The 27,235-nt window shown below is 43.5% G+C and overlaps 1 protein-coding gene across 16 annotated transcripts in view; it reads right to left on the bottom strand.

Annotated features, from left to right (window-relative positions):
- PTK2 (protein tyrosine kinase 2) overlaps window positions 1-27,235 on the bottom strand; it is a 337,628-nt gene that overhangs the window by 15,271 nt on the left and 295,122 nt on the right. For all 16 annotated transcript variants that reach the window (XM_037802716.1, XM_037802714.1, XM_037802719.1 and 13 more), the window contains 3 exons: window positions 21,098-21,322; window positions 20,179-20,310; window positions 1,252-1,314 (listed from right to left, as the gene is read on the bottom strand). In XM_037802716.1, the coding sequence (XP_037658644.1) occupies window positions 1,252-1,314; window positions 20,179-20,310; window positions 21,098-21,322 (420 nt within the window). The remainder of the gene's footprint in view (window positions 1-1,251; window positions 1,315-20,178; window positions 20,311-21,097; window positions 21,323-27,235) is intronic.

Raw genomic sequence — 27,235 nt, forward strand, 5'->3', positions numbered from 1 at the left:
CCAATGATTTATTTCTACCAGAAGCCTTTTTAGGGTGGAATTTTCTCTCTCTAAATTTGCTATCCAACAGAGCAGGTTTTCTTACTGAGGATTTCTTTAAATGCTTAAAGAATATCTGCATTAATTTTAACTAGTCTGCTTATGGAAATCTAATAAAACAATTTTAACTACTGTACCAGTTTGATGTATTATGTCCCCCAAAATGCCATGTTGTTTGATGCAATCTTGTGGGGGCAGACATACTAGTGTTAATTAGGTTGGAATGCTTTGATTGGGTGTTTCCATGGAGATGTGGCTCAATCAACTGTGAGTGAAATTCAGGGTGGGTCTTGATTTAATCACTGGAGGCCTATAAAAAAGCTCACAAATGGAAGGACCTCAGAGCAGCTCAGAGAGACATTCTGGAGTCGGCCGCTGAAAGCAGACTTATGCTGACACTTTGGGGATGCTAGCCCAGTGTTTGCTCCGGAGAAGCTAAGAGAGGACAAGATGCTCCAAGAATAACATTCTGAAGAATGCACAAGAACTGAGAGAGGAGCTGGAACACAACCTGGATCAGCAGACACCAGACATGTGCCTTCCCAGACAGCAAACGTTTTCTGGAAGCCATTGGTCTTCCTTTGGTGAAGATATACTCATGTTGATGCCTTAATTTGGACATTTTCATGGCCCTCAGAATGTAAATTTGTAACTTAATAAATCTCCTTTATAAAACCCAATTCATTTCTGGTATTTTGCATAACAGCAGCATTAGCAAACTGGAACAACTACTCTCCCCGAAACACCAGGGAATATTTCTAGCCATCTTTAAATGCTTTTGGAATAATCATAAGCTGGCTCTTTCTAGAATTTCAGGCATTTCCCCACACAACACCCAGGATAAAAGAAGTCTTGAGTAAGATTTACATGACTTTGGAAATTTTATAACCATGCAATAACAAACAGTATAAAAATTTAGCAAATTACAACCTGTGTGTATAAACAGTTCATACGTGTACATATTCCTTTAGGCAGAGAGTTTAGCTTGCTGCAAGGAATATGTCGGTCTTGGGAGATAAAACTTCTGCATCTGAATTCTGGACTGTGTATCATATAATTTAACAATCCTAGCTAACACCCATTTTTTTTTTTTTTATAGAATGGAATCTCTCCTACATATTAATAAACTTGGATATCTTATGACATGAAAACGAGGCTCCATGCATTGGGAATTTGACATCAAATCCCACAAGCGTGCCTGCAGCAGCTTACCAGACCCGGGCCGCCTCCGTCCTCTCGGTCGATGCTGCCTCGCGAGAGCCTCACGTCAGGCTTCTGAAGAAGTCAGAACAAAAACAGGAGTCTCACACCTTTGGTTTGAAAATGGCTGACATGCTCTCTATTCAATTCTTTCCTTTTACAACACAACTGTGATCTGAATAAAGAGTTGAAAGTTCCTTAGTTTCAGAAAAACACTCAGAACCCTGAAGAGAAACCAGGCCTGGCTGCCGGGGAGAGCCCTTTCGGCTCCAGGTGTGCATGGCTTGCGAGGCAGCAGCTGCACGTGTCCATAAGGACAGCTCCCTGTACACCGTTCTCTGCTGCGGACAGGGCCCCGGCCGTGCTCCACCAGGAGACCCACTGCTCACTTCTCTGCATGGTGCCAAGCAGGTCTCCCTCCTGCCAGGACGTCTGCCCCCGGGTGAAAAACGCTAAGTGTTAGTCTTGTTCCTGGCCGAGTGAGGCTTGTGCTTGGCTCTCGCCAAAGCAGCAAACAGATCCAGTTACAAAGGTTTTTTCCACAAGGCATCCAGAATCCAGAAACCAAACAGAGAAATCTGGCTTTCATAGAAATACGAGTATGCACGTTTCACTAATATCAGAATAAACAAAATAATCTACATGTCTCCGTGGTGAAGGAGCTTGGTAGGTTTTTCTTTATAAAGATAACTTGGGGTGGATTTCCCGCCTGGCCCCCCTGGCCTGGGCCTCCCCCCACCAGTCTCCCCTTTTCCCAGGCACACCCACCCACGGGAAGATGTCCACGCCACACTTCTAGGCTCAGCCATGTCCCTCTCTGTGGCACTTTCCCTTTGTCCTCGCCAGGCAGACCGGCTTGCTTCCCAGTCAGTGCTAGTTCCCTGTGTCGCATCGGACAGCGCGCCCCTGCACTGGCACCACTCATGCGGCGATTTTCTCTCACTGGACAGAGAATGCCTTGACATCTTGCTCGCCTCAGAGTACACTGTACCTAAAAAGGGCCTGGCACCGAGCGCACAATCACAAGCATTGGTCATGCAGTGATGGATGAACGAGCTGTTTGTCTCTCCTGTTCTCATCCTACCACCGTAGCCCACGCCGTCTCACACAGTACCAGCTTCCTACCCAGTCTTCCTGCTGTGGTCCTTGAGAATCTCCAACCAAAGCACTATTTTCGTTACGTTATGTCCGAGCTCCCACAACTTGACTGCTTCTTCAGGGTCCATGCTGATGGAGCCCAATTTCCCGGTGGTGCTCACAGCCCTCACTGTCCTTGCACTCTGAGAGCCCCTGGGGGGCACAGGGTCAGTTGGGAAAGGACACAGATGATGTGAAGGTCAGTGGGACCCTTTGATTGCTCTAAGGTGCACTCCTTTACCACACAGCGGACCCCTGCTCCTTTCCCCTTGCCTTCGGGCACTGCCTGGTGCCTGGGACCCGCAGGCCCCAGGTGAGTGCTGAGGTATGGAAATTGGCACTGGATGGAAGGATGGAAGGAAACAGGAGAAGGAGCAGAGGAGCCCTGGTGATGGCTGTCATGGGGAAAGCGTGAACACTCAGGTACGCCCCTGGACATGGGCTGGATTTTAGCTCTCCAGGGAAAACAATTTGATACCGCTCCCAGATGGAACAGACGGCTCTGCGAGTGGAAGCCAAGGGCGGGCAAAGGCTGAGGCTCTGCTCGGGAAGTGGGAGAGGTGGGCCTGGACTGTGAGTCTCAGAGCTGTCGCCAACAGAGCTTATGACCTCCCTCCTTTCTCATGGTTTCTCACAAAAAAAACACCACTGGGTAAAATTAAGTCACGTGACCAGCTCCATGGGCAGCAGGCTCTGTGTCTGCCGGCAGCACCTGCTTTTAGCTGTCCCGGGTGGCTCCCGGTGGGACCAGTGGCCCCAGGCAGGGACACCGCCTGGGTCCCGCCAGCTTCCAACCCCTTCTCTGGTGGCTTCTTCCCTCCTCCTCTTCCTCCTTCTCCTGTAGGTGTATTTTTTCCCTATTGGTCTAAGATCCTGCTTTCCCAGAAAGCAGCCTGCCTGATCTAGAGAATGTGGGCTCTAGACTGGGTGCATGGCGCCTGTGTGCAGAGATGGACAAGCATTTATTTGACTGTACCCTTGAAGAGGCAGAACGAGGCTGGGTGAGCACAGGCCTGGGTTCTTGCTGGTCTTTGCTACTCAATCTGCGTGTAAAACTGGGCATGTTCTTTTCATCTCATGCCTCAGCTGCCTCATCTGAAAACTGAGGCTGGTGGACTAGATCTTAGTCATTTTGGGTTACAAACCATTTTGAGAATTTGATGAAAACTGTGGGTTTTTCTCTCCAGAAAAGCAATGGTGAGCACATGTACACACACACTTCCACATATGGTTTCAGAAGGCTCACGGGCTGTCTGAGCTCATTCAGAGACCGGCTCAAGAACCCTTGGTCCAGATGACAGTTCGAGGGTTCTTCAATGCTACATTTTAGCTGTGAGACTGGATCCAGCTTCCTTCACATAAGAGGGAAAAAAGCAGGTGGCTCAGAAAGGGAAAAGACTTAAAACAAATTAAAAAAAGATAACCAGAATATACCAGAATCGACACTGTTACTTCAGTTTTTACTTGGACAGTCACAAGGACACGCTCAGTGACTTTCGGGTTACGATCTGACTGGGAACATCTTCCCTCCTCCTGTGTCTCAGTCCAGAAGCCTCCCCCCAGCCACCAGGTGCTGCCGCCCCAGCTACCTCATGCCGCTCCCGCGGGAACCTCCCATGATGAGCCCGGGTTTTGACAACACTCCAAAACAGTGCCCCCTTTTCCAGGCTTGACCATCGCCCTCCTTCCCAACCTTTCTCTACCTAGCAGTCAGAATACTGTTTCTAAAACAAAAACTAATCAAGTTACTTCCTCGCTTAAAACCATTCAATGGACCTCACCCTCCTGCGCTAGTTTTCAGAATAAAGTTTAAACTCTAATTCAGCCCTTTTTTTAGCACCCTTTCCTGTAGCCTTCTGCCTGGTTCATACATAACCCCATATGCACCAGCCGCCTCCTGCCTTGGGGCCCCGCACAGCGTTCTCTGCTGGGGACAGGGCCCTGCCCCGTGCTCCACCCTCCCCTCCCTGCTGAGGGCATGGGTCCTTCAACCCTTACCTCAACCAGCACCTGCTCAGGGAGCCCGGCCCCGCCCTGGTGGCCTCGGCACCCCAGTCCCATGCATGGCCCTGGTTGGCTCTTGCCAGGTGCATGCCGCCATGGCGCAGGCTCATGGGCTTGCTTCTTTGCTTCCCCGAAGACACTGTGAGCTCTTTGAGAGCCACAGTCACGTCCTACTTGTCACCTGCTCATCCCTTCTACAGGTATTCATGAAGCACCTGGTACGTGCCAGACTCTGTACTCATTTAAAAATAATAGCTAAATATAAGTGGAAAACAACCTAAATACCCACTGCAGGTTAAGAAAGCAGACTTCTACGAAGTATGATAAAACTGTGCCCAAAAGTAAACCAGATTTACATAACTATTTCTGAATTCTGAAAAACACACTTTAAAAACGCTCTAAAGGATAAAGCACGACTGTGTTTCTAAGCATAACATTATCAGGATATAATTTTAAGAGCAATTCCTTATGCCAGAGGTCAGTAACATATAAATCAAGTGCTCACGTCAGCTCACTGGGGTTGCTCAGTGTGTCTTTTACCAGAAGGGACTAGCAGAGACATTGGGTAGCTGTGGCTGGGTGGGAAGGTTCAGGGTGAGTGCCTGGCCTTAGGACAGAAGCCTCTCTGACAAGTAACAGACATGAATAGGCATACAGGAAACTGGACAAACAGGCATTAATTCAGTCACTAATTCTGAGTGATCAACTTAAGGGGAAGTAACTGCAGTTGACTTTCTCGATTCCTATTCTGTGGAAGGCTGGAATTTTACTGTTGTCTGAATGAAGCAGCAGCTTTGTGCAGCTAGTGGGTCACAGAAACGCTGGACGCAGTTAAGACGACTCCAAAACACAAGGGGCTTTGAGAAAACTACTAAGGAGAGAAGACTCCAGATTTACAAATCACAGAACATTACTCAGTATAAATACCAAGATCATGAAAGACTTTCCGAAAGAGTGACAACTGGTGAACTGGGACCTTCTTTTTGCAGATCTTTTTTCAAATATCCAGACCTTTTTTCAAATATCTTTGAAGATATTTTTCCTACAATTAGTTCCTCTGTCCCCTCCAGTCCAGACCAGCCATGGCTCCAGCTATAGAGCTCTCTCAAAAATCTTGTTGGCTTGGCTTGAAGCACGCAGGGGTCAAAACCACAACAGGATTTTCCGCAAATCCTTTCTGGATAACCCCATCTCCAATCCTGGCTTGTACTGAAATGGTGGTTGGGTTTCATGTCTTACGTTGAGCTGTAGCTTCTGGGGTCCCACGTTTTGCAAGCCCAGAATTTTCCAAACTATCCGTTTCTGGTTTCTTTGAACCCAAGAGTTCATTCCTCAGCTTATCTCTGTCCTGTCGCATTTACTGTAAGCTGCAAGAAGCAGCCAGGCTATGTCTTCAACTTTCAGTTTTGAAATCTCATCAGCCACGTATCCCAGCTCATTGCTCTCAAATTCTTCCTTCCATCTGACACCAGGACTCAATTTTGCCAAATTCTCTGCCACTTTAAAACAAGGATCGCCTTTCTTCCAGTTTGCAACAACACATTCATCATTTCTGTTCAAGGCTTCATCAGAAGTATCTTTAGAGTCCATATTTCTATAAACAGTCTCTTCAAAATAATCTAAGCCTTTTCTATCAAGCTCCTCACAATTCTTCCAGAATCTTCCCCTTATCCACTTAAAAAGCCATTTCAACATGTTTGGTATTTGCAAGCTCAGTAGCACCCCACTTCTCTGGTACCAAAATCTGTTCCCGTTTGCAAATGCTGCTGGAATGCAAAACACCAGAAATGGATTGGCTTTTATAAAAGTGGGTTTATTTGGTTACACAGTTACAGTCTTAAGGCTATAGTGTCCCAGGTAGCGCATCAACAATCAAGTACCTTCACTGGAGGATGGCCAATGGTGTCCGGAAAAACTGTTAGCTGAGAAGGCACATGGCTGGCGTCTGCTTGCTCCCAGGTTGCATTTCAAAATGGCATTCTCCAAAATGTCTGCATCAGGTTCCAATGGCCATCTTCAAAATGTCTGCCTCAGCTACAGCAGGGAGCTCCTTCTCTCTGAGCTTACATAAAGCTCTAGTAAACTAATCAAGGCCCACGCTGAATGGGGGGGGTGGCGCACACCTCCATGTAAATACTGAACCAATAGGTTCCAACCTGATCCATACTAATACATCTGCCCCCACAAGACTGCATTAAAGAACATGGCTTTTCTGGGGGACATGATATACACAAACCAGCACAGAGCCGTATCTCATAATTTCATAGCTTTCATGTAACATCATACAGTGGAATGTGGTGAAAAACAATCTTAAAAAAGTTGCACAACATCCCAATGCGTGAATATAGTCATGAAACAGAGAGCACGGACCCTGCCACCAGGTGGCCTGGGTTTGGACAGTCTCCAGCCCCAAGCTCAATTTCCTCGTCTCTAGAATGGGGCAGTAACAGCACCTACCGTGCAGATTGTTGTGGGGACTAAAAGAGTTTATATTGGCAAAGAACTAAATCAGTGCCACCTAAGTGTCAGAAAAAATAAACAGTTTTCCTACTGGTGACATTCAGGTTGTTTTCAAAATTTCAATTTTATAAATAGGCCATGGATGAACATCTTTGTTACAAAGCTTTGGCTAAATCCCTGATTATTTCCCTGGGACAGATTTCTAAGAACAGAATTATGGACTCAAAGGGTTTGAACATTTTGAGATTCTTGATCTAAGTTGCTAAAATGCTCGAGGCTGTCCCGATTTTCACCTGTCAGTGGAGCATGAGAACATCCCTCTCACTGTACCCCAGCCACTGTCTTATCATTTCAAAACTCTCCGCCAATTCAACAGACAAAATCCTGGATATCGTTGCAAATTGCTCCTCCCTGCTTTTTCCTAAATAGTTGAACCTTTTTCTAACCACTAGACAATAAGCTCCAGAACACAGAGGCTGTGGGTCTGTCTGCTGCAGCACTGCACCTCCACCACTTGACCGAGTGCTAGAGATCCAGGTGTTGAAGAGAATGAATGAGCTGCGCATTCTCCTTGAACTGACCATCCTCAGGACAAGTCACATAACCTCTCCAAACCCGTTTCCTCACCTCGAAGTGAGTGGAACACCCATCTCAGAAGATCACAAGGACTGAAGCAGCGCTGGGCATAACACTGTGCACACTCTGGGTGCTTAATAAAGATCTGCTGAAAGATTGTGCTGAAAATACAAGGCACAAGAGCTACTTCACAGGAGAGGAACTTGAAGCTTAGGAAGGTAGAATCAGTAGTTTGTGGCAACACAGCTCTTAAATAGTGGAGGTGGGTTTCATTCCATCAACAAATATTTAGTGAGTACCTTCTCTGCAGGAAATATTGTATTTATTCAAACAAAAGAAAGAAACGCTTACTGTTTGCTTACAGGGAAAGGAACTGTGCTTCATGTATTTATATGAATTTTCTATTTTTATCCCCCTACAAATCCTATTTTAAAAATGTCATTTTTATTTCTTTGTATACAGTTAATTCCCTAACGTGTTACTTTCCTAAATACAGAATTTTAATTTTTAAATCAGAAAGGCTTTTCTATATAAAACCTGCTTTCGTTCTGTAAGCAGTTATAAATATTTAAGCTTTTCTTGCCCTCATACAAGCAGATATGGCCCATCTGAATGCAGGGTGAGTGCCATGTTGGGGAATTAAAGAGGACTGGTGAAAAAGACAGTTAAAGAGGAGATTCTATTCTTGTTTCTGTGACTGGGTCAAGAGAAAACCTGTTTCCCCCTTACAGAATATTCTAGGTTTGAAGACAGTTCTATCAAAAATAAAGTGAGGCAATTTATATTTAAAATCTTATACAAATGGGTCACAGACATTTAAAAAAAAATGCTTAGGGCAATATGATTTTTTCCCACCAGGGAGGAATTTTCTTTTATTTTTCTCTTGGGGTGAAACATATACAGCAAAAGGCACAGCAAGCCCAGATAGCACACTGCCCAGAGAAAGACAAGGAACATTTCTGGCAACCCAGCAGGTGCCTTCACAGCTCTGCCCAGTTGACACCTGCCCCAGATGAACCAAAGAAACCAATAATCTGACTTCCTCCTGCCTGTTTCTGAGCTTCACACACAGGATCCTATTGCATGAACCCCATGCCTGTAAGATTCATCCCTGTGCTTGTATACAGCAGTGGCTGGTTCTCTTTTATTGCATCGTATGAGTATCATCAGTTCTCCTGTTAATGGGCAGGTGGGTCACCTCCACTTCTTGGTCATCATCAAACACACTGCTTTGGACACTCCTGCATGTGTGGACAGGGGCACCCAGTTCTCTCAGGTGTAAACCAGAAGTGAACCTGCTGGCATCATGCTGTCCCGCTGTAGTAGGGGAGAGTCACCCACGTCCTCTGGGGACATAGCAGCAAACAGTTCAGGGCTGTGTCTACTCTCCAGCTGCTATCACTCTAGAAGACTTCAAACTTGCAAATTTTAACTCAAAGCTCTCTCCCTTTTTACTGTATTGTCTTTGCTTGGGATGTGGCTTTGCTCAGATGTAAAATGAAGAACAGAATCTAGGTTTCTGTCTGCCTGCCTTTTGCCATTGCTCTTAAAGTTCCATTCTTTAGCATTTATCTTTATTTATTTCCCTTCCAAGAACAAAAAGTGGGTTTTATATAGACAAGACATTCTCATTTCAAAACTAAAATCCTGTTTTAGCTAAGTACCACACTGGGAAGTTACTGTACACACAGTAATAAAAATAAGCAAGGCACAAAGTTACTCCTTCTTTAATCATTGCCCAAGCAGAAAGAAAACCCTCTACATGGACTGAAGTTCCAACCACGGCTGCTGGTGCCCTCTGCATGCTTGTCAGTTTGCAGAAGCTTTAACCAAGTGGGTTTGCCGGCACAGTGCCATCTCAGGATGGTACCTGAACTGGGTAAGAGAAGGGAGCACAACGCAGCGGAGGGAGCACCTGCTGTTCGAAAGGCCCTGTGGCCTGGGCAAGAGCCTGTGGTCAGTCCCAGTGGGTTAAAGCTGTTATTTGCAGGGGTGTCGTGACAACGGAGGGGCACACGTGAGGACTCCTGACCAAGGAAGTAAGCCACGAATAAGAACGTGACCCTTTGCTCGGGTGCATGGAGCCGGCCTCACGGAAGGGACAGCAGAGTCTGCCCACAGCGTGCCCACACCAGGCACCTACAGCTCACGGCGAGTAAGGACGGAACTCTGAAAACAGTAATTTTGGGTCTGTTGGCTGGAATGTTGCATGTCTTTTTAAAATTTTCTTTTTCCAGTAATTAATTTTTATTGTATCATATAAAAGTAGTAGTCCACAACGGACTGGGAAAAAAACAAGCTCTGGCCCTTCCTCATAGACAGCCTGCACCAGGCAGCAACTCTGCCCCAGGGCAGCACTGCTTCCCTCGGGTTTCCACCAGGGAGGACTCACAGCCTTTAGCCACACCTGGGGACCCTGTTAGTTGCTTAAAAGAACCCACTTATGGGAGCTCTAACCACAATGAAAGCTAACTATGGCTTGTTTTGAACAATGAGTTCCATCTGCCATGCTGCTTTGCAGGATCCCAGGACTCTGGCTAAAGACCCTCCCCAAGCTACCCTGTTAAGTCTTTAGTCTGGAGCGGGCCGCAGGTATTCTGGGACCACTATGGGGACTTCGGTTATTGCAGGCAAGGGATCTGGGTTCTGGAAGATTCTCAAGGAGGCTCTCCCATGGCTGCTACGGAGGACAAATGGAGTGAGAGAGAGAGAGAGAAATCAAAGCCCTCTGAAAATCACTCCCCTTTTCACAGGCCTGTGAGAAAAGGGTCTCCACTCTGCAGTGGGGGAGGCACAGGGGCCAGACCCTTACCCACTGGCCACCTGAGGGCTGTGGCGCTGCTGCCTGCATTGCCAGGCACTGGGTTCCAGCAAACCCAGAGCACGAGCTGCACACTGACGCTGCACCTGGGCAGCCCGAGGCTCCGAACTCGCTCCCAGACACTCGAGGGCCTGCACGGTTCAGACACTGGAGCCTGCTGACCACGGGCAGCCCAGGGAGCACTTTACAAAGTTGGTTCACTGGGGCCTGAGAGAAAACAGCCATCTGCACAGCGCTTCACAGTTGGCAATGTGCGCAGACAGAAACGGTGATCCCTGTCACGTTGGGATGTGGGGAGGAGGCTGGGGGAATAACCACTCGTCTGAGGTCACAGAAACCGAGCGGGAGCTTCCCAGGTAAATGCGTAACAACCTGCATGGCAGAAACCCCTACCAGGCTGGGGCAGGCCCTGCCTAGGGGCCACGGGTGCTCGTTGCCTGTGAGTCACAGGCTGACAAAGAATGAGGACAGACAGAAGGAAGGCCAGGCCGTTTCTGGGGATTTCAGTGCTCAATGAGGCAGCTTTTCTGGAAGACTCTGACTCCCCCGCCCCCCTCCTCCCAGCTCTGGAACAACTTCCCCCTCGCTGATTGCACTCACCTGCACCTGGGTACCACAGCCAGCTCATGAAGGGTGCTGGCACCCTATGGGCCCCCAGAACAAAGCCGCAGGCAGAGCCTTGGCAAGTGGGGGCTCGGGGAGCAGGGAGGTGGGGGAAAGCCTCTGCAAAGATGCCCGAGGAAGCCAGCGGCTGGGGAGAGTGGCGAGGCCCCACTGAGCTCCATGGGCAGGTGGAGACCTGCACTCACTGCACACTCCTTCCTGGGTGCTGGTTTCTGGTGACTCACGCGGGGCCTTCTCCAGGCGTCAGCCCCCCAAGGAAGGGAGCAGCCTCATCCCAGGTGACGCTGCCTTCCTGGGGGCACCTGGAGACCGGTCAAGATGGTATGGAGAGGGTACAAAGGCCCGGGCCTGGGCTCTGTCAGGAAGTTCTGCTCCCCCTGCCCACCCTGCCCCACTTCCCATCTCAGGACCCCGCAGCACCACCTGGTAAGCCTGCCACCTGCACATCTCCACCTCAGGGTCTGTTTCAGGGAATCCAACCCAGGACGAGGGTTAGGTGAGGCTCAGACAGCAAAGGGGCATGCAGAAGACTTCTGGGGTGATGCAAGTGTTCTACATTTGAGCTGCATGGTGTTGGAAGAATATACATAAATGTAAAAACTCACTGGGCTATAGACTTTAGATACGTGTAGTTTATTGCACCTTACTTCTGTATATCAACTTAAAGAAAGCAGACAGGTGGTCTAGCACTGTAGCTGCAAGGCAGAGCAACACGTCTGCACTCAGCACACATCAGAGGCAAAGCCGCAAGGAGCCAGCCACTTTGCTGGGAGCAGATAGCACTACAGACCAAACAGTCATCACACATGCAGCTGCAGATAATTGCCATTATTAGTGTCCCTTCATTAAATGAAGGACAATAAAATACATATGCACCACCCCCCATCCCTGCCAACATAACTCAGAGACTGGCATGATCAGATATCTCAGAAATATCACTGTGGCTGTGGCATGGCAAAGAGCATGGAGACCCTTAGATTCACTTGCCCCCCATCTCCAAACCTCTTCCCTCCTCCTGGTCTTGTTCACCTCCCCAGGTGCTCAAGCTGGGAACATGGGCAGATTCTTGACTGCTCTGTGCCCACCCTCCCCCATGCTCCTCTCATGGCCACCATGAAAATGCAGTAGCGCAGATCTGTGGACTTCACTCCCTTTCCAGAGCTGTCACCACTGGCAGTGCCTACCCGAGACATCACCACCCCCACTCCTACTACCCCTTTAAAAATAGCGGAGGGAAGGCTCTCACCCCCTCTGATGGTTTCCTGCCCCCTCCCCCCTGCCCTGGGTGGCCCTTCCAGCAGGCTCTGGGTGCACAGGTCTCCCCGCTCTTCCTAAACACGTTGAGTTCTCTGCAGTTTCAGGGCCTCTGCACCTGCTGATCCCTCGGGCTGGAAGGTGCCTCCCTGCTCCTCCCTCATTCTATCTGATTTGGTTAAGGCTTCTGAGATCCTTTTTCAGACTGTTGTTTCTCCCTCTCTGTCCACTGTCTCCTTCTGAGGAGTGTTGGCTGATGACTGGATTTCAGTTTTTCTTCTCTTCGCACTAGAATGGGAGCCTCACGATGATGGAGAGTCAGCCTTAATCACTCATGCAGCCCTGGAGCCCCGTGCACTGCGGGTCCCTCCGAGGTGCTGAGGAGACAGGCTTGGGAGGTCAGAGAGAAGGCTGCTGGGGAGGTTCTGGGGAGACGTGCCAGTGCAGAGTCAGACACTGAGCAGAAACGTAGACAGGAGAGGACAAATTGAAAAGACAGGAGGACTAGAATTAACAAGATGAGGTGAGTCACCGGACATGAAGAAAGGTAGAGACAGGACAATACTTCAGTTTCTCTCTTGGTGGTCAGGGAAATGACACAGAAAACACAAGAGGAGAGTCAGATTTGGTTGGTGCTAAGGATTCCAGTCCGTTTTGGACGTGCTGACTTTGAGGTGCAGATAAAGCATCCAAATGAGAGGAAGGCTAGAAGCCAAATATCCAAATCAAAGGCAGTGGTGGGGGATTACTCAACTTATCTTATGAAACCAGTATTGTTTTGATCTTGAAACCAATGACAATAAAGAAATCCTTCTCATTGATGAGCATTACTAAATTCCAAACAAAACATACCATACAACCTTAAAAGAACTATCAATTATAACCAAGCAAGGATTTATCTCTAGAATGCAGGACTAGCATAAACCCAAGCAAAATGCTTCCCAAATTCATCATGTTAACAGGAAAACCATTAAAACGGAAATAATTATTTTGATTGCTACTAAGAAGATATTCAGTAACCATGATTAAGCCATTCAGAGGGTTTCTTTCTTTAGAATATATTTAAAATATATAGTCAACATTACACTTAATGGAGAAACTAAACAAAAGCAAGAAACACAGACAAGGACTTACTTAACAGAAAAGTTGTCAACAGATACCTGAGAAAAGTAAGGTATATAACAAATACTGGTTACGAAGAAATGAAACTTCTTTTAAGTGACTCAACTGTGTGTATTAAGAAAATCCAAGGCAGTGAGTAAAAAAAGCTTCATGTGATAAATACTGGAAAATATGAGATAAATTCCTAAAAAGTGACTATATTCATTTTCATATACAGAAATATACAACTAAATAATTTGATGAAAATGAGGTATCATTATAGCTGTGATAGCTCTAAATAAGTGGGTAGTAACTTAAATAGGAAGGCAAGACATGTATATAAGAAAATTACAAAATCTATAAGGGAGAATAAAGGAAGTTATGAACAAATATGGAAAATGTCCTTCTTTTGAGTTAGGAAGATAAATATACCAAAGATGACATACCTCTTAGGTTATCAAATAGATTTAGTGCAACACTAAGTAGAATGTTTTTATATACCTTTATATAAATGGATTATGAATATAATTTGGAAGAACAGATAGGTAACAACATTTTATTTTATTTTTTTAAACTACAAAATAAAATAGGGATTGTATGATAATGGTGTTAGCAGAATCACCTAAGCAGAATTCAGAAATTATTTCAAAGAGACAATTATCAAATATAGATTCTATTGGATTTTAAAGAAAAAACACGATTATTGTCTTTAAATAGATTCAAACTGACATATACCAATCATGATATCAATTAAATATCATGATAATTTAAATAGGGACCATGAAGATTAAATTGAATCTATACTTAACGATATATACTGACAATAAACATTAGATAGACAACAAAATGACACAAACTAATTAATAAAAAAAGGAAAAAGATTTTCATCCTTGTCAAAGAAGGTAGAATTACAACATACAGTTGTACTGGTATCCAAAACTTCGAGTATTACTATATTGTAATGGGAAAAGGCCTAAATGTCCATTAATAAGGAACAGGTTAAATAAATTAGGATACATACACACAGTCACTATAAAGAATGATATAGATCTATATGTGGTAATCTGAAAGATCTTAAGATTATATTATTAAATGAAATAAGCCAGGTCTTGACAGTGTTTATTTATAATCCATTGGAGTGAAGGCAAGAATGGAGACACACACACACACATACACACAATAAAAACTCTCAGTGAACTAGGAGAAGAAGGTGCCTCAACCAGCTAACATCAGACCTAATGGTTAAAGACAAAGGCAAAGATGGACATTTTTACCATGTCTATTCAATATGTCCTGGAGGCCATACTCAGTGCAGTAGGCAAGAAAAAGAAATAAAATGTATAAAGATTGTAAAGGAAGAAGTAAAACCATCTTATTTGCAAATGACATAATTGAGAATGTAGAAAATCCTAAGGAATCCACAAAATAAATTACTGGAATAACTGCATCTAGCAAGATCACAGGATACAAAGTCAATAAAAAAAAATCAATTATATTTCTATATTCTAGCAAAAAAAATTGGAAATGAAAAATTAAGACAATTCTATTTACAATTGTATCCAAGAACACAAAAAATTTAGGAATAAATTTAACAAAAGATGTGCAGAATCTTAGGCTAAAAATAACAAAAACACTGCTGAGAAAAACTAAACTCCCTAACAGAGACAGACCATGTTCATGGATTGGAAGACTTAATACTGGTAAGATGTCAATTCTCCCAAAACTGGTCTATAGAGATTCAACGCCATTCCAAACAAAACCCAAGCAGGCTTCCTGGGGAGAAACTGATAGTTCCAAAATTGATAACCAAAATGATCTCAAAGCTGGGGCAGTGCTTAAAGTGACCCATTTTCAGGATAGAAACCAAGACAACGTAATATTGGCAAAAAGATAAACATACAGATCAGAGAGAGACCAAAAACTTTTTAGCAAAGGCATTCAAACAGTTCAATGGGGGAAAGGAATCTTTAAAAAATAGTGCTAGACTATAACTAGAAGTTAATAAGAGAGAGGCATATAGCGAAAAAACATATACCTATTGCAAACTATATACTACAGTTAGTAGTATTTTAACATTCTTTCATCAACAGTAATAAATGTACTGTACCAAAACTATGACTCAATAATGGAGGGGGGGGGCATGGTTAGGGGTATGGGAGGATCTGAGTTTCCTTTCTTTTTTTGTCTTTCTTTTCTGGAGTAGTGAAAATGTTCTAAAAATTGGAAAAAAAAATTGTGCTGATGGATGCACAGCTGTATGGTGGTGCTGTGGGTAGTTGATTGTACACTTTGGATCTTTGGATAGTTGTATGGTGTCTGAACAATCTCAATAAAAATATATATACATATATAAAAAAAAAAAAATAGTGCTAGAACAACCAGAAGTCCTTATGGGGAAAATAATAAACCATGACATTACATCATACCCAAAAATTAATTTGAATGGATGAGACCTAAATGTAATAGCTAATCACTAAAGTTTCTAGAAGAAAACATTCAAGAATATCTTTATAACCTTGTAATAGGCAGTTTTCTTAGGATGCAGAAAGCACTAACCATAAAAGAAAAATGTGAAAAAGGATTTCATCCAAGTTAAAAACTTCTGCTGTTAAGATGACACCATTAAAAAAATAAGCGAGTCACAGACTCACAAATTCATAATACATATACGACAAGGGATTTATGTAAAGAGCTCCTGCATCTCAGCAGATAAAGAAAGAAACTGTTTAATTAAGATACGGGCAACACATGAACAGACAATCACAAAGGTTGACTTACAGAAGAAAAAGATGTTCAATATTATTAGTCATCAGGGAAATGCAAACTGGAATCATGATACCTATATACCTGCTACTATGGCTAAAACAGAAAAGACTGACAATGCCAAATGTTGGCAAGGATGTGAAGCAAGCAATTGGAATATTCAATCACTACTTGCTAGGAGTGTAAAATGGTAAAATAATTTTGGAATGTTTGGCAGTTTTTAATAAAGGTAAACATACACCCACCTATGACCCAGCTAGTCCACTCCTAAATATATTCCTAGGAAAAATGGAAACCTATGTCCACACAAAGATGCCACAAGACTATTCATAGCAGCTTTATTCACTAAAGCCCAAATCTAGAAACAACCCAGATGCTGGAGAATGGATAAATAGACTGTGGTAAATTTATACAATGAAAAGAAACGAACTATTGATACATAGAACATGAAGAAATTTCAAAAACATCAGGCTGAATGAAGCCAGGCACAAAAGAGAATATACTGTACTATTTTACATTTGTATAAAGTTTAGGAACAAGCAAAACTAATCTATGGTGATAGAAACTAGAGCAGTGATAGCCTCAAGGCTGGGGAGGGAGAACTTGACTAGACAAGGAAGTTATTTGGAGTGATGAATAAATCCCACACATCTTGATGGGGCATGGGTTACATGAGCTTCTAAACGTGCCAAAATGCATAAGTTACTCTGAAGATCTGTGCATTTCACAATTTGTAAATTGAATTATCCCAATTAAAAAAACAAAAAAACAAAACACCAACTTCTGATCAGTCAGCAGAGTAAACACATATCTTGAACCTTTCATTTAGAATACTTGCAATTACTCAGAAAACCAATGCATGCTTGAACTCATTATCTACTTCCCAACAAAGATGCTATCCCTTAGTCTTATCTAGCTACGCAGCATTCTTAGAATAGTCTCGTGACCTCACGTCATGACACACTCTGTTCCCAGCTTGGAATGTTATTTCCTGAGCCTGTTTGCTTAACAAATTCCAATTTACCCTGGAAGCCTCAGCTGGCGCGTTATCTCAGCTATGTCGCCCTGCCTGACTTCCCAAGCACAGGAGGTCCCTCTGTGGCCCTCGCTGCACTCTACTTCCCCATGGTGGTGCTGCAGCAGTGGTAGCCATAGCTTTTGGTCATGAGCCTTTGTTCATATGCAACTGTACACAGACCCCCAAAGTTAAATATATTCACTCTAGTTTGGAGAATTTATAAAATTTACTTTTTAAAACACAAATTGAGAGGCTAAATCAAGAGACTATGAGGTCAAGAAAATTTTAATGTAAGATTAGGGAACGGTGATTGTATTCTTAGAACAGATTCAATAACCAAATTGATTCACCCAGATTAGTATTAGCAAATAATAATTTCTTGTAGCTTGGCTTGCAATCTCCAAATTTGCTTTAATTTAACTAAATTTCGAAAGCATAGTATGAAACTTTTGTTCTTAAGGCAAATCACTGACAATGTCTATCAACTTTTCATATTTCTTACTGTAAATACATGTGACGCCCAACAGGCTTGGTCTCTGAGCTGTGCATAGCGGTGAAGGTCCCAGACGTGGGGCTGGGCCACTTAGTTTTGAATTCTGGCTCTTATACTTACTGGTTGGGGATCTTGGACAATTTACTTCTTCTCTCTCTGTCTCTATTTCCTCATCTATAAAATGGGTAACAATGGTACAAGTCCACATTCCTTCATCCACTTTTCCAAAATCTAAAATTGCTGAAAATGGAGAGTTTTTTGTTTTTGTTTTTTAAGTTTGATGCAAATTCATTTAGTGGCAAAATCTCACCTGAACTGATGTGGACCATTTTGTCCCCCTTATTTATACCCACTAATGTAAGTATTCATGTTTTGCTGTAGAACTAAGTGCATCTGACTACAGGCTACTATGGGAGATTATATAATATACACCACATGCATCATATTACATTTACTTTCTAAAATGAACATTATACTACTGTTGGTTACTGCACCATTAACTGTTAAACTGTGACGAGGGAGTGTGTTGCGTCAATGTGCGTTTGCTCTGCCTGCATTTAATTCAGCGTGGTGCACTGTGTGATATTTGCAGGCCTAAATTTAAAAAAAGGTGAGAAGGATCTCCTTCCTAATGTAATATATTTCTAAGATCAGATATGTGCACTGGGATGGCAGGTTTGCTGAGGTCAGTCCCAAATACATCCTGCAATGAATGCAAGTTCATGCACTGGCCATCTCCAACAGGTTAAAATGTACCACAGCAAACTCGAGCGTGTTACTTGCTTTAATTGCAAACCCCAGTTTAAAAAATGAAAGCCACATACACAAATGAAATCAGAATCACGTTGATGACTTCTGCATACTACAATTTGAATGTCACTATCTTATAGTACCACTAATTTCTGATTTAAATGTTCTGTCGATACGACTTTAAGCAATTTAAGAATGGGGCTATATCGTCTACTCACTGGTATCCACTCAGCATTGAGCTTAACACAAAGCTGGGAGCAGTGAACATTCACTGAATTAAAGCTCGAGGGACCTGATTTGGACCACCCATACAAAATTACTTACTCAAGATTTTGTGGAAACAGTCTGAACCTGTGTTCCTCTCAGCTACATTTCTTTTCAGACTACTTTGGGCAGATAGCAATGGCCATGCGGGTGGTTGGGGGTGGGCAGTGGGTTGCCAGTGGCCACAGCTGAGGCTGAGGGGAACCAGAAGTGCTTGGCACCACGGCCACAAGTCCCAAAGGGGCTTTGTCTCAAGGGACACATAGAGACTGCCTTGTCCCACCACTTCCTCTCTGTCCCGAGGGACTGCCGAAGGGAGCTGCCTCCCACCCACAACTCCAGACACATCCGTGAAGGAGGTTTACATCTGTCAGACCAAGCAAAGGAGGAGTGCCAGGAAGGCAGACCCTGGGATTCCTAACTGCCGTGCTGCATGTCCTGCAGAGCACGGTGAGTGCTTTCCCTGCTGGCTGAGACACAGCAGTTGTTTCTGTGGAAACATGGCTGTAATGCAAAATCCAGATTAAGGCTGACACCACCGAGCCAGTCACAACACTCCTAAAATCTTAGAGGGTTATGCCAAAGAAGTAATTCAAGAAAAGCACATAGCCACATCAATGGAGGTATTATTTAATTTAGCATTATTTATCAATGCAATGCCTGGAAGTAACCTAAATTGACCTAAATGTAAGAAGTATTTTAATAAATGTTGATATAGCAATATGATGAAACATATTTTAAAAAGTAAATATGAAGACTAGAGGAATTTGGGAAATGTGGTATAAATGGATAAACGGAAAAAAAAACATTACAGATAGCAGGTAGAAATTAAGTCTCCATGGGATAAGGACTGGAAAGCAGCATATGAAAAGTGAAATAATTTTATTGTGTTCAAGCAGTGGGATTATAGGTAATACTAAAATTATTAAGAAATAGTCTCAATGCAGCAGTATTATATTTATGAAGGAGAAGGTTATTTTTAGGAGAGCCATAAGAAACTATTAAGGGACCAAGGGCAACTCTTTCTCGCAAATGGTTCAGCAAATGAATCAACCAACAGATACCGATAAAGCTAAGAGGGCAAAATGTTAACTAACCACTTCTGAATCTAGGAGATGGGTAGATGGGTGCCAATTAGACTTTTTTTTCAACTTTCGTATGTTTGAAAAAATTGATAATGAAAGGTTGAAAACATCCCTAAGGTAGCTATTTTATTGGCTTTCAATTAATTAAAAAAAATGTTATCATGAATTGAATGCTTATCTTGCTTGGGGTCTTGCTCTAAACCCGACATGGATTACCTAATTTGACCCTTGTAATAACCATATACAACAGGAACCCTGACCATCTGTTTCAGTGACGGGGGGAGCAGTGGCAGGGAGATCCTGGAACCTGCCCAAGATGGCAGAGCCAGGATTCAAGGTCTCAGCCATCACTCTTGCTTCTTTATTGTGCAAATAAGAAAATGGAATGCAATCACAGAGACTTTTCCATATGATGTACATTCTCAATACCTAGTTGATTTAGTAGCAAGGATTTGTGAACCTACTACTGTAAGATTCAGGGACAGATGAAGACTCTGCTCCCTGGAAAAGACCTTTTGCAGTCATTTGTAAGATAAAAGCCCACAGCAGGGTTTAGAAGGCAGGGGAAACATTTCTGAAACATAATTACCAGGAATCTCTCCTCTTTTTCTAGCCAGCGCTGATCTTCTTCCATCTCCTGCTGCTGCCGTGTCAGCCTCTCTTCCATCAGGTGGGCTGGCAATACCTGCCCGAGTCCTCGCATGCCCAGCACTGCAGAGTCCTGGGAACAGCACACCAACCTCAGACGCTTACTCAAGGTGCCCTTACGTTTCTCTGCGTACTTTTCAAATAGCAATAGGTTCTCAGGCTCTGCTGGTGGAAACAACTCTTTTGGAAGCTGCAATTCAATGTGTGCCAAGCATCTTTAAAAAGTATACAACTGTGCAGCTCATAGATCTACTTCAGGCATTTATTCTAAAGAAATAATCAAAGGTGCAAAGAATGCATTATTAATAGTAAAAAATCGGAAAAAAATCTAGAAGTAAAGTAACAGAAGGATTAAATATGATATATACATATTTTGGAGTATTAAACAGTTAATAGACATGTTTCCTCCGAGTAAAAGAACATGGGTAGCAGACAACTATAGATGTTCTTTGATACAAAGAAATACTTTTATAGTAGTGATTGATATTTCATATATTATAGGAATGGTTGCTGATTCATGGCTTACCAGGAAAATTTAAAAATTAACATGGTCCACAGAGCTGGAGGCTCTGTCCCCCCCCCCCCCCCTTCTTTTATGCCTCACGGACATGGACATGCTAATTACATTCACTTTAGGACTTTGTGTTTCAAATGAATAGGCTAATGGTTGTAGAATATCTCCTTTGGTACTTTTTTAGTAAAAAATATTCACGAAAACAGAAAGCAAGTTGGGTGGCTGGGGTTACCTGATCTTAGAATTAGGTCACCAAAATGAAAACGCCTTAGGATTTTGGAAATACAAGGGCCCTTGGGCCAAGCGTCATCAGGTAACAAACCAAACCCCAGAACACCTGACTCACCTCCAGGCTGGGCTGCCACATTGGTATCTCCTGAGGCCTCTGATTCCACGAATCCGTTTGGTCCAAAAGAGACGCCTGACCCGGGTAGATGCTGCCAGCCATGGCGGTGATTCCATGAGAACCGGGGTAGCCAGAGACTTGGTAGTGATTGGTCTGTACCAGGTGCTGGGGGCTGGGGTAAAATCCTTCACTGGACCTCGGGCTGGGATAACCTGGCCTGCTGGGCTGTGAAGAATCAACAGAGAATTCTGATTGTTTTGATAAATCTATGCTTAATTGAAAAGAATGGAAAAGATATATCTCTAATAGAACTTAGATGAAAAGACTGATAAAAGACTGTTAATTTTGATAAGGATGCCAAGACAATTCAACAGGGAAAAAGTAGTATTTTCAACAAATAGTGCTTATATGACTAGATAGCCATATGCAAAAAATGAAGTTGGATTCCCACCTCACATCATATACAATCATTAACTCAAAATGATCACAGCCCTAAGTGTAAGAGCTAAAACTATAAAACTCTTAGAAGAAAACATAGGAGTAATCTTTGTGAATTTGGGTTAACCAATGATTTCTTAAATATGACATCAACAGCACCAGCAACAATAGAAGGTTGGCGACTCTGTCTGAGAGGTCTGGGCCGGGAGCCCGAGAGCCAGGCACTGACTCTGCTACTTCCCAGCTGTGTGACCAGAGCAAGTGATGACCTGTCTGGCTTCTACTTCTTCACCTATAAAACGGGAGTGAAGTTACAAGATCTCTAAAGTCACATCCAGCTCTGAAATTCTCATTCTGTTTCAGAGATACAGAAATTCAAAGTTTCTAGAAAAAGACTGGTTTAGTCTGACAGAAGATCAGTCATCAATGACTTCTAAAACTTGAGGGATTTAACCAACTGGAAACCTATTATTTTCCAGCCAAATTAAGACCAAAATAAAAGGAAGAGAATTTAAGTCCCAGCAAGTCTAGAGAAGTCAATTCCTCAGAGTCTGCTGCTTTCCAGCCAGCGTCCATTTCCCCACTGCAGGCACCTGGGGCTAGGAGAATGTCCTGCACTAGTTAAGGTCAGAGCACATGTGGGTCTCTAAAAACAGTCTCATTTACCCCTATCTTTGCTGTCTATACTGTTACCTTTGCCTGGAATGCTTTTCTACCTCCACCTGCAGAAACACTTCTATGTCCTCCACCCTAACATGAACGTGCAGCCCTCGTCTCTCACCCACAGAGTGCCTGCAAATGCCGGCTTGCAGTGGAGCGCTTTCTGTACTTGCTCTAGCCCTGCTACTACTGGCCAGTTACCCCTGAGCGTGGAAAACGCTTCCTTACGTTTTTGGCAATGGCACATTCCACTGTCCCAGATGCTGTCTACTTCAAACTTAACTGCAATGAATGAATTGCCCCAAAGGCCTCATGAAACAGGAAAGGGGCATGAAGGGGTGTTCTAGGTACCCTGAGGGCTAAGGCTGCAGTTTCCAAAGTGTGTTCCACGAAGCCGAAAGGGCCTCACTTTAGATTTATATTTTTTAAGGTTTAAGTGGTTGCTCTGGTGAAGAAGGGACAGAAAAACTCTGACTACCTCTGTGCTCTGACATCTGAGTGGCAATAAGATATTTTGACGGTATGTATTACTAGACATGCATTATAATGTTCGTATGGGAAAGGCTTCCTGGACCTTTCCAAATGTGCCTGGAGTTCAAGTATGGAAGGGTGCAGAGTCAAGGTTGAGGACAATCAACAGCACTACCTGATGGTCATAGAGTGATGTCTTCTGGCTTAAATTCTGGAGGTGGACCCACTCCTGTGTGACATGTAAGTAAAACAGGGAAAAAGAACAACTGCTGCCATTTTCTAAGTGCATCCTACAGACAAGGCGTGGAGCTAGGTGCTTTACACATAATTTCATAATTCTCACTCAGGACACCACCATAAGGCAACATTATCACTCCCATTTTATAGAGGATAAAATTGAGCCTCAGAGAAACCAGGCAATGTGAACAGGTCACAGAGCTAGGAAAGGAAGAACCTCCTTATTCTAAAATCTATCTCCACCATGCCATGATGCTCCTCTATGACAAGTGCAGTTTAACTCAGTAAATAAAAAGGAAAATAGAAGAGGGATTGATTGGGGAATAGCAAAAGCTCTATAAAACATCTCACAATGATTCAAATAGATAAACAGGAAGCACTTATAAGGCTTCCATTTCAAAATAAAAGTAATGTAAAAAGATGAAAACATACTTTATGGTAGACAAAAAAAAAAAAAAAAAAGCACAAAGAACACTGCAAAATCAAATTTTGCTAACCAACAGTTTGGAGAGTCCAAACGTGTAGCTGAAAGCTCTGCTCTGCCCTGGTTGAATGTGTGCTCAGCACAGTGGCTGAGGGGGCAGGCCTGGAACGGTGACCAGCAGTCCGGTCATGGCACTGCCACTCGCCAGCGTGCTGCTGGGCCAGGGCTCGCCACCCCTGTATCTGCACACTCTCAGCTACAAGGTGGGGAGACGACAGCAGCTGCCTAGGGCTGTCCTGAGGACTAAATAAACTAATACGGGTTAAGCGCTGGGAGAAGGCCTTTCATATAAGCATCCAAAAGGGTTAACTGCTGCTACGGACTAAGATTTAGTGGCGTCACCACATCTTAAAGACAGAAACAAAATACGTGAGGAGGGAAGGAAAGGAAGAAATCGGTATTTTAAAGTAGTGGTTCTCAACGGGGTGGCCCCGCTCCCGTGGGGTGCTTGTGGGATTGCCTCGGGTGATTAAGTGATTGCCACCGAGAGGGTCGGGGGTGGGCAGGTCAGATTTCCTGCAGTGAGAGAACAGTCCTGAATCACATGGACTTGCTCCATATCCTGCACCACTTTCATCTGTGTCTCTCAACTTTATTTAGGTTAAAAAAACAAACAAAACCCCCCCTAGAACTGGCTCCATTTTACCTATCAACATAACTAATAATTTGCAGTTTTATCAAGACCAAATTTTGCAGAATAGCAGCTACTATGTATACTGATGGAAAATTTTACTTTGTTTTATTTTTAACTTTACCAAGATTATCTCACCATTCTGGAAAATCACATCATCCAGGGCAGTAAGATTCATACTCAGTTGTCGCCACGGGGTCTGCACTTGGGGCTGCTGTACTCAAGGGGAGCCCACAAATGGGTCCAAGTGTCCGGTTATTTCATCAGGTCTTCCAGGGTAAGCACACCTAAGTATTTTCTGTATGTGTGTATATAATTTTATTAAAAACTACTTTCCTTTTAATTCCTCTACATAGGGTTAAGTCTCCTGAGAGTATATCCTTACACTGGTATTTTGAAATTAGGTAAATCACTACATTACCTATGCATTTTACCTCAGGGTAGTAAGTGGGACGTTATAAGACTTTTTTTTTTAATATATAAATGGGGTGTTGGGTCTGATTAGGGTGGAGAAATCCTGCTCTGAGGCAGCTACTCTGAAACATTTTGCCTTCAGGATCTCTTTATATTCTTAAAAACTACCAAGGACTCCAAGAGCTTTTGTTTATCCGGAGTATATCTATTAATATTTCCTTTATTATAAATTAAACTAATTTAAGGTATTAATTCACTTTAAAATGGCAAAATATCCCTTACTTTTTAAAAAAAAAACCTATTTTTTTTTCCAAAATAAAAAAATTAGTGGGAAGGAGTAGCACCTTTAAAATTTTTTAAAGCCTCTTTATGAAGGAGGCGCCTCATATCTGCTTCTGCATTCAGTCTGTGGCAAGGTGCGATTTCACTGCAGTAAGTGAAGACAACCAGCTGCACGAAGCTATGCAGCTGGGTAAGTGGGGAGCATCTTAACACTTTTTAGACATGACTGGGGATATTCCTCTTTGATAACATACCAAAGTTCAACAAGTGGTAGTATCTAAAATGTGAGTTGCAATGTGGACTGGACACCATATTGTTCTGCCACATTAAAATCCATTAGTTGATCTTACACTTTGAATGGATCGTTTATCCATGTGTGATTTTGTAACATCCTAAACTGGACATTTGGCAAATATTGTTTCACCAGTTATACAGAGCTTCTCAATGTTGACACCTTCTAGTATACCATGTCTGTCTGTCTGTCTATGGAATCACATTCATTAATATCTCCCTGATCTATCAGAAAAGTCAAAGAATTAGCAATCTGTCAAGTTCATGGTGATGGGTAGAAGTTTTTCAAAATTCTAGATTTGTTTGAAACCTCCAATGTTTTCACCGGCAACAAATACTGCCAACTGTTTTCCGTGACAGCCCTACTTCTCTCAGTTTTGAGAAAACGTCTACCAATAGCCACGGCATGTCTGTCAGTGTTCCTTCGAGGACAAGTGGTCTCCCATCAAAAAGTGGTGAGCGTGGCCTGGCACTCAGCACCCGCCTGGCACCTCCGGGGACGGCGCTGTGCGAGGACGGGCAGCAGGAGCCCAGGAGTGCGTCCTGCCTCCTCACACGGAGTCCTGAGCAGACGTACCCAAAGGTGGGGACTCAGCAGAAGTGACACTTTGTCCCACTTCATCAAGGGCCTTCCGAACAGGCCATTTCCTGCCACAAGGGCAGTGACGCGGGCACTGCAGCGACCCTTGTGCAGTCGGGGGTGGCAGTTTTTCCACCGTCACTTTTGCACCGTTAGTGCAAGTGTTGATAGAGGAAAGGTAAATAATGTGGCCACTTTACTCTGAGAAGAGCTCTGCTCCCCTGCCCCTCTGCGTGGCCATGGGGACCTGGGCAGTCCTGGCATCACTTCTGTAGACCCCCCCCTCTATAGTGCTATGACCCTGTGTGAGGGACAGTGCAGGACTTGGGGAAATGGGCCTGACGCTGCACCCTGTGCTGGGCTCTCCTCAGGCAAACTGATGCTAAGATCATTACCCTGAGAGAAGCTTGGTATTAAGCACCGAGGAAGCACACAGTAACATTTTTAATGAGCAGCTTTGTTTGTTTCATTGCGTTTATCACCAACTAAGTATAATTAGCTTTTAATTTTGAACCTTGACTGGGGGAGAAAAAATGATTTTCCTATAAAAATCTAATTAAAATACATTAAAACTTTCTTTATTGGGCCATAATTTATCAACAAAAGCCTTATGTCCTACTTGAATTTAATGAATGTGAGTGGAATTCACTTGTCTTAAGATACCACACCCAGAGGACACTGTAAGAGGAAACACTAGCCTACAGTTTCAGAAACAATGGCCTCATTTCGGACATGCCAAATACTGTGAACATAAAAGCAGAATTTGAGTCCAAAGATGAATACTGAGAAGGTAAAAAAAATGCATACAAGACTGGACCCTGATTGGCAAGGTAGCTGAACAAAACCTTCTGTCTACCAAGCATATGGATACCTACACTACTTCAGATGATTTTTAGCCATTAAAAGTTTTCAGCCAGGGGTTGCCAAATCTCTTCTTACAGGGTCAGACAGTAAACAGTCTAGGCTTGGTGGGTTGCACTGTCTCTCAGTTTTGTCTTTGTAAGGAGAAGCCAGCTACAGACAATACACGGATGAATGGGTGTGGCTGTGTTCCAATGCAACTTTAGTTAACAAAAATAGGTAGCAGGATATAGTTTGCTGACCCCCATTTTAAACAAATAAACCTTGGTGTAGGGTAGAACAAACTCCAGTGATAGAAAAAAGCCCCAAAAGATGCATTTTGAAAATACCTAAAAAAAAAAAAAAAGTAAGAGGTTTAATGATCAGCAGAGCTAGTCTTTATGCTCTAAAACCAGAGGCCTAACCTCCCCCGCCCCATGGACCCAAAGAAGTAGGGAATAGTAAGAACCTAATTTTACGTTTGGAACAGTTCGGTAACTTGTCCAGCTACCAGACAGTAACGGCAGAGCCCTACAGGAACAGGGCTGCTTAACAACCAGACCCGAGAAATCAACTACGAGTAGCTGGTGCTACTGAGTTAAAAAACAGGCGAACTTGCAAATAGAAAGCAGAGAGGCTTAGATGCTGGGATGAGGAGTTGATATTTTCTTCTGTGGGTAACAAAGGACTGTTTGTTGTTAAACTAGGGGAGTGACAGTGAAAGATTCTAGTCCCACCACTAACCAGCCCAAAGCAACAGCCATCGCTCAGGAGGTGTGATTTGCCTTCTGTGGGCCTCAGTTTTTCTAC

The sequence above is a fragment of the Choloepus didactylus genome, chromosome 14 (genome assembly GCF_015220235.1).
Source record: "Choloepus didactylus isolate mChoDid1 chromosome 14, mChoDid1.pri, whole genome shotgun sequence".
Taxonomy (NCBI): domain Eukaryota; kingdom Metazoa; phylum Chordata; class Mammalia; order Pilosa; family Megalonychidae; genus Choloepus; species Choloepus didactylus.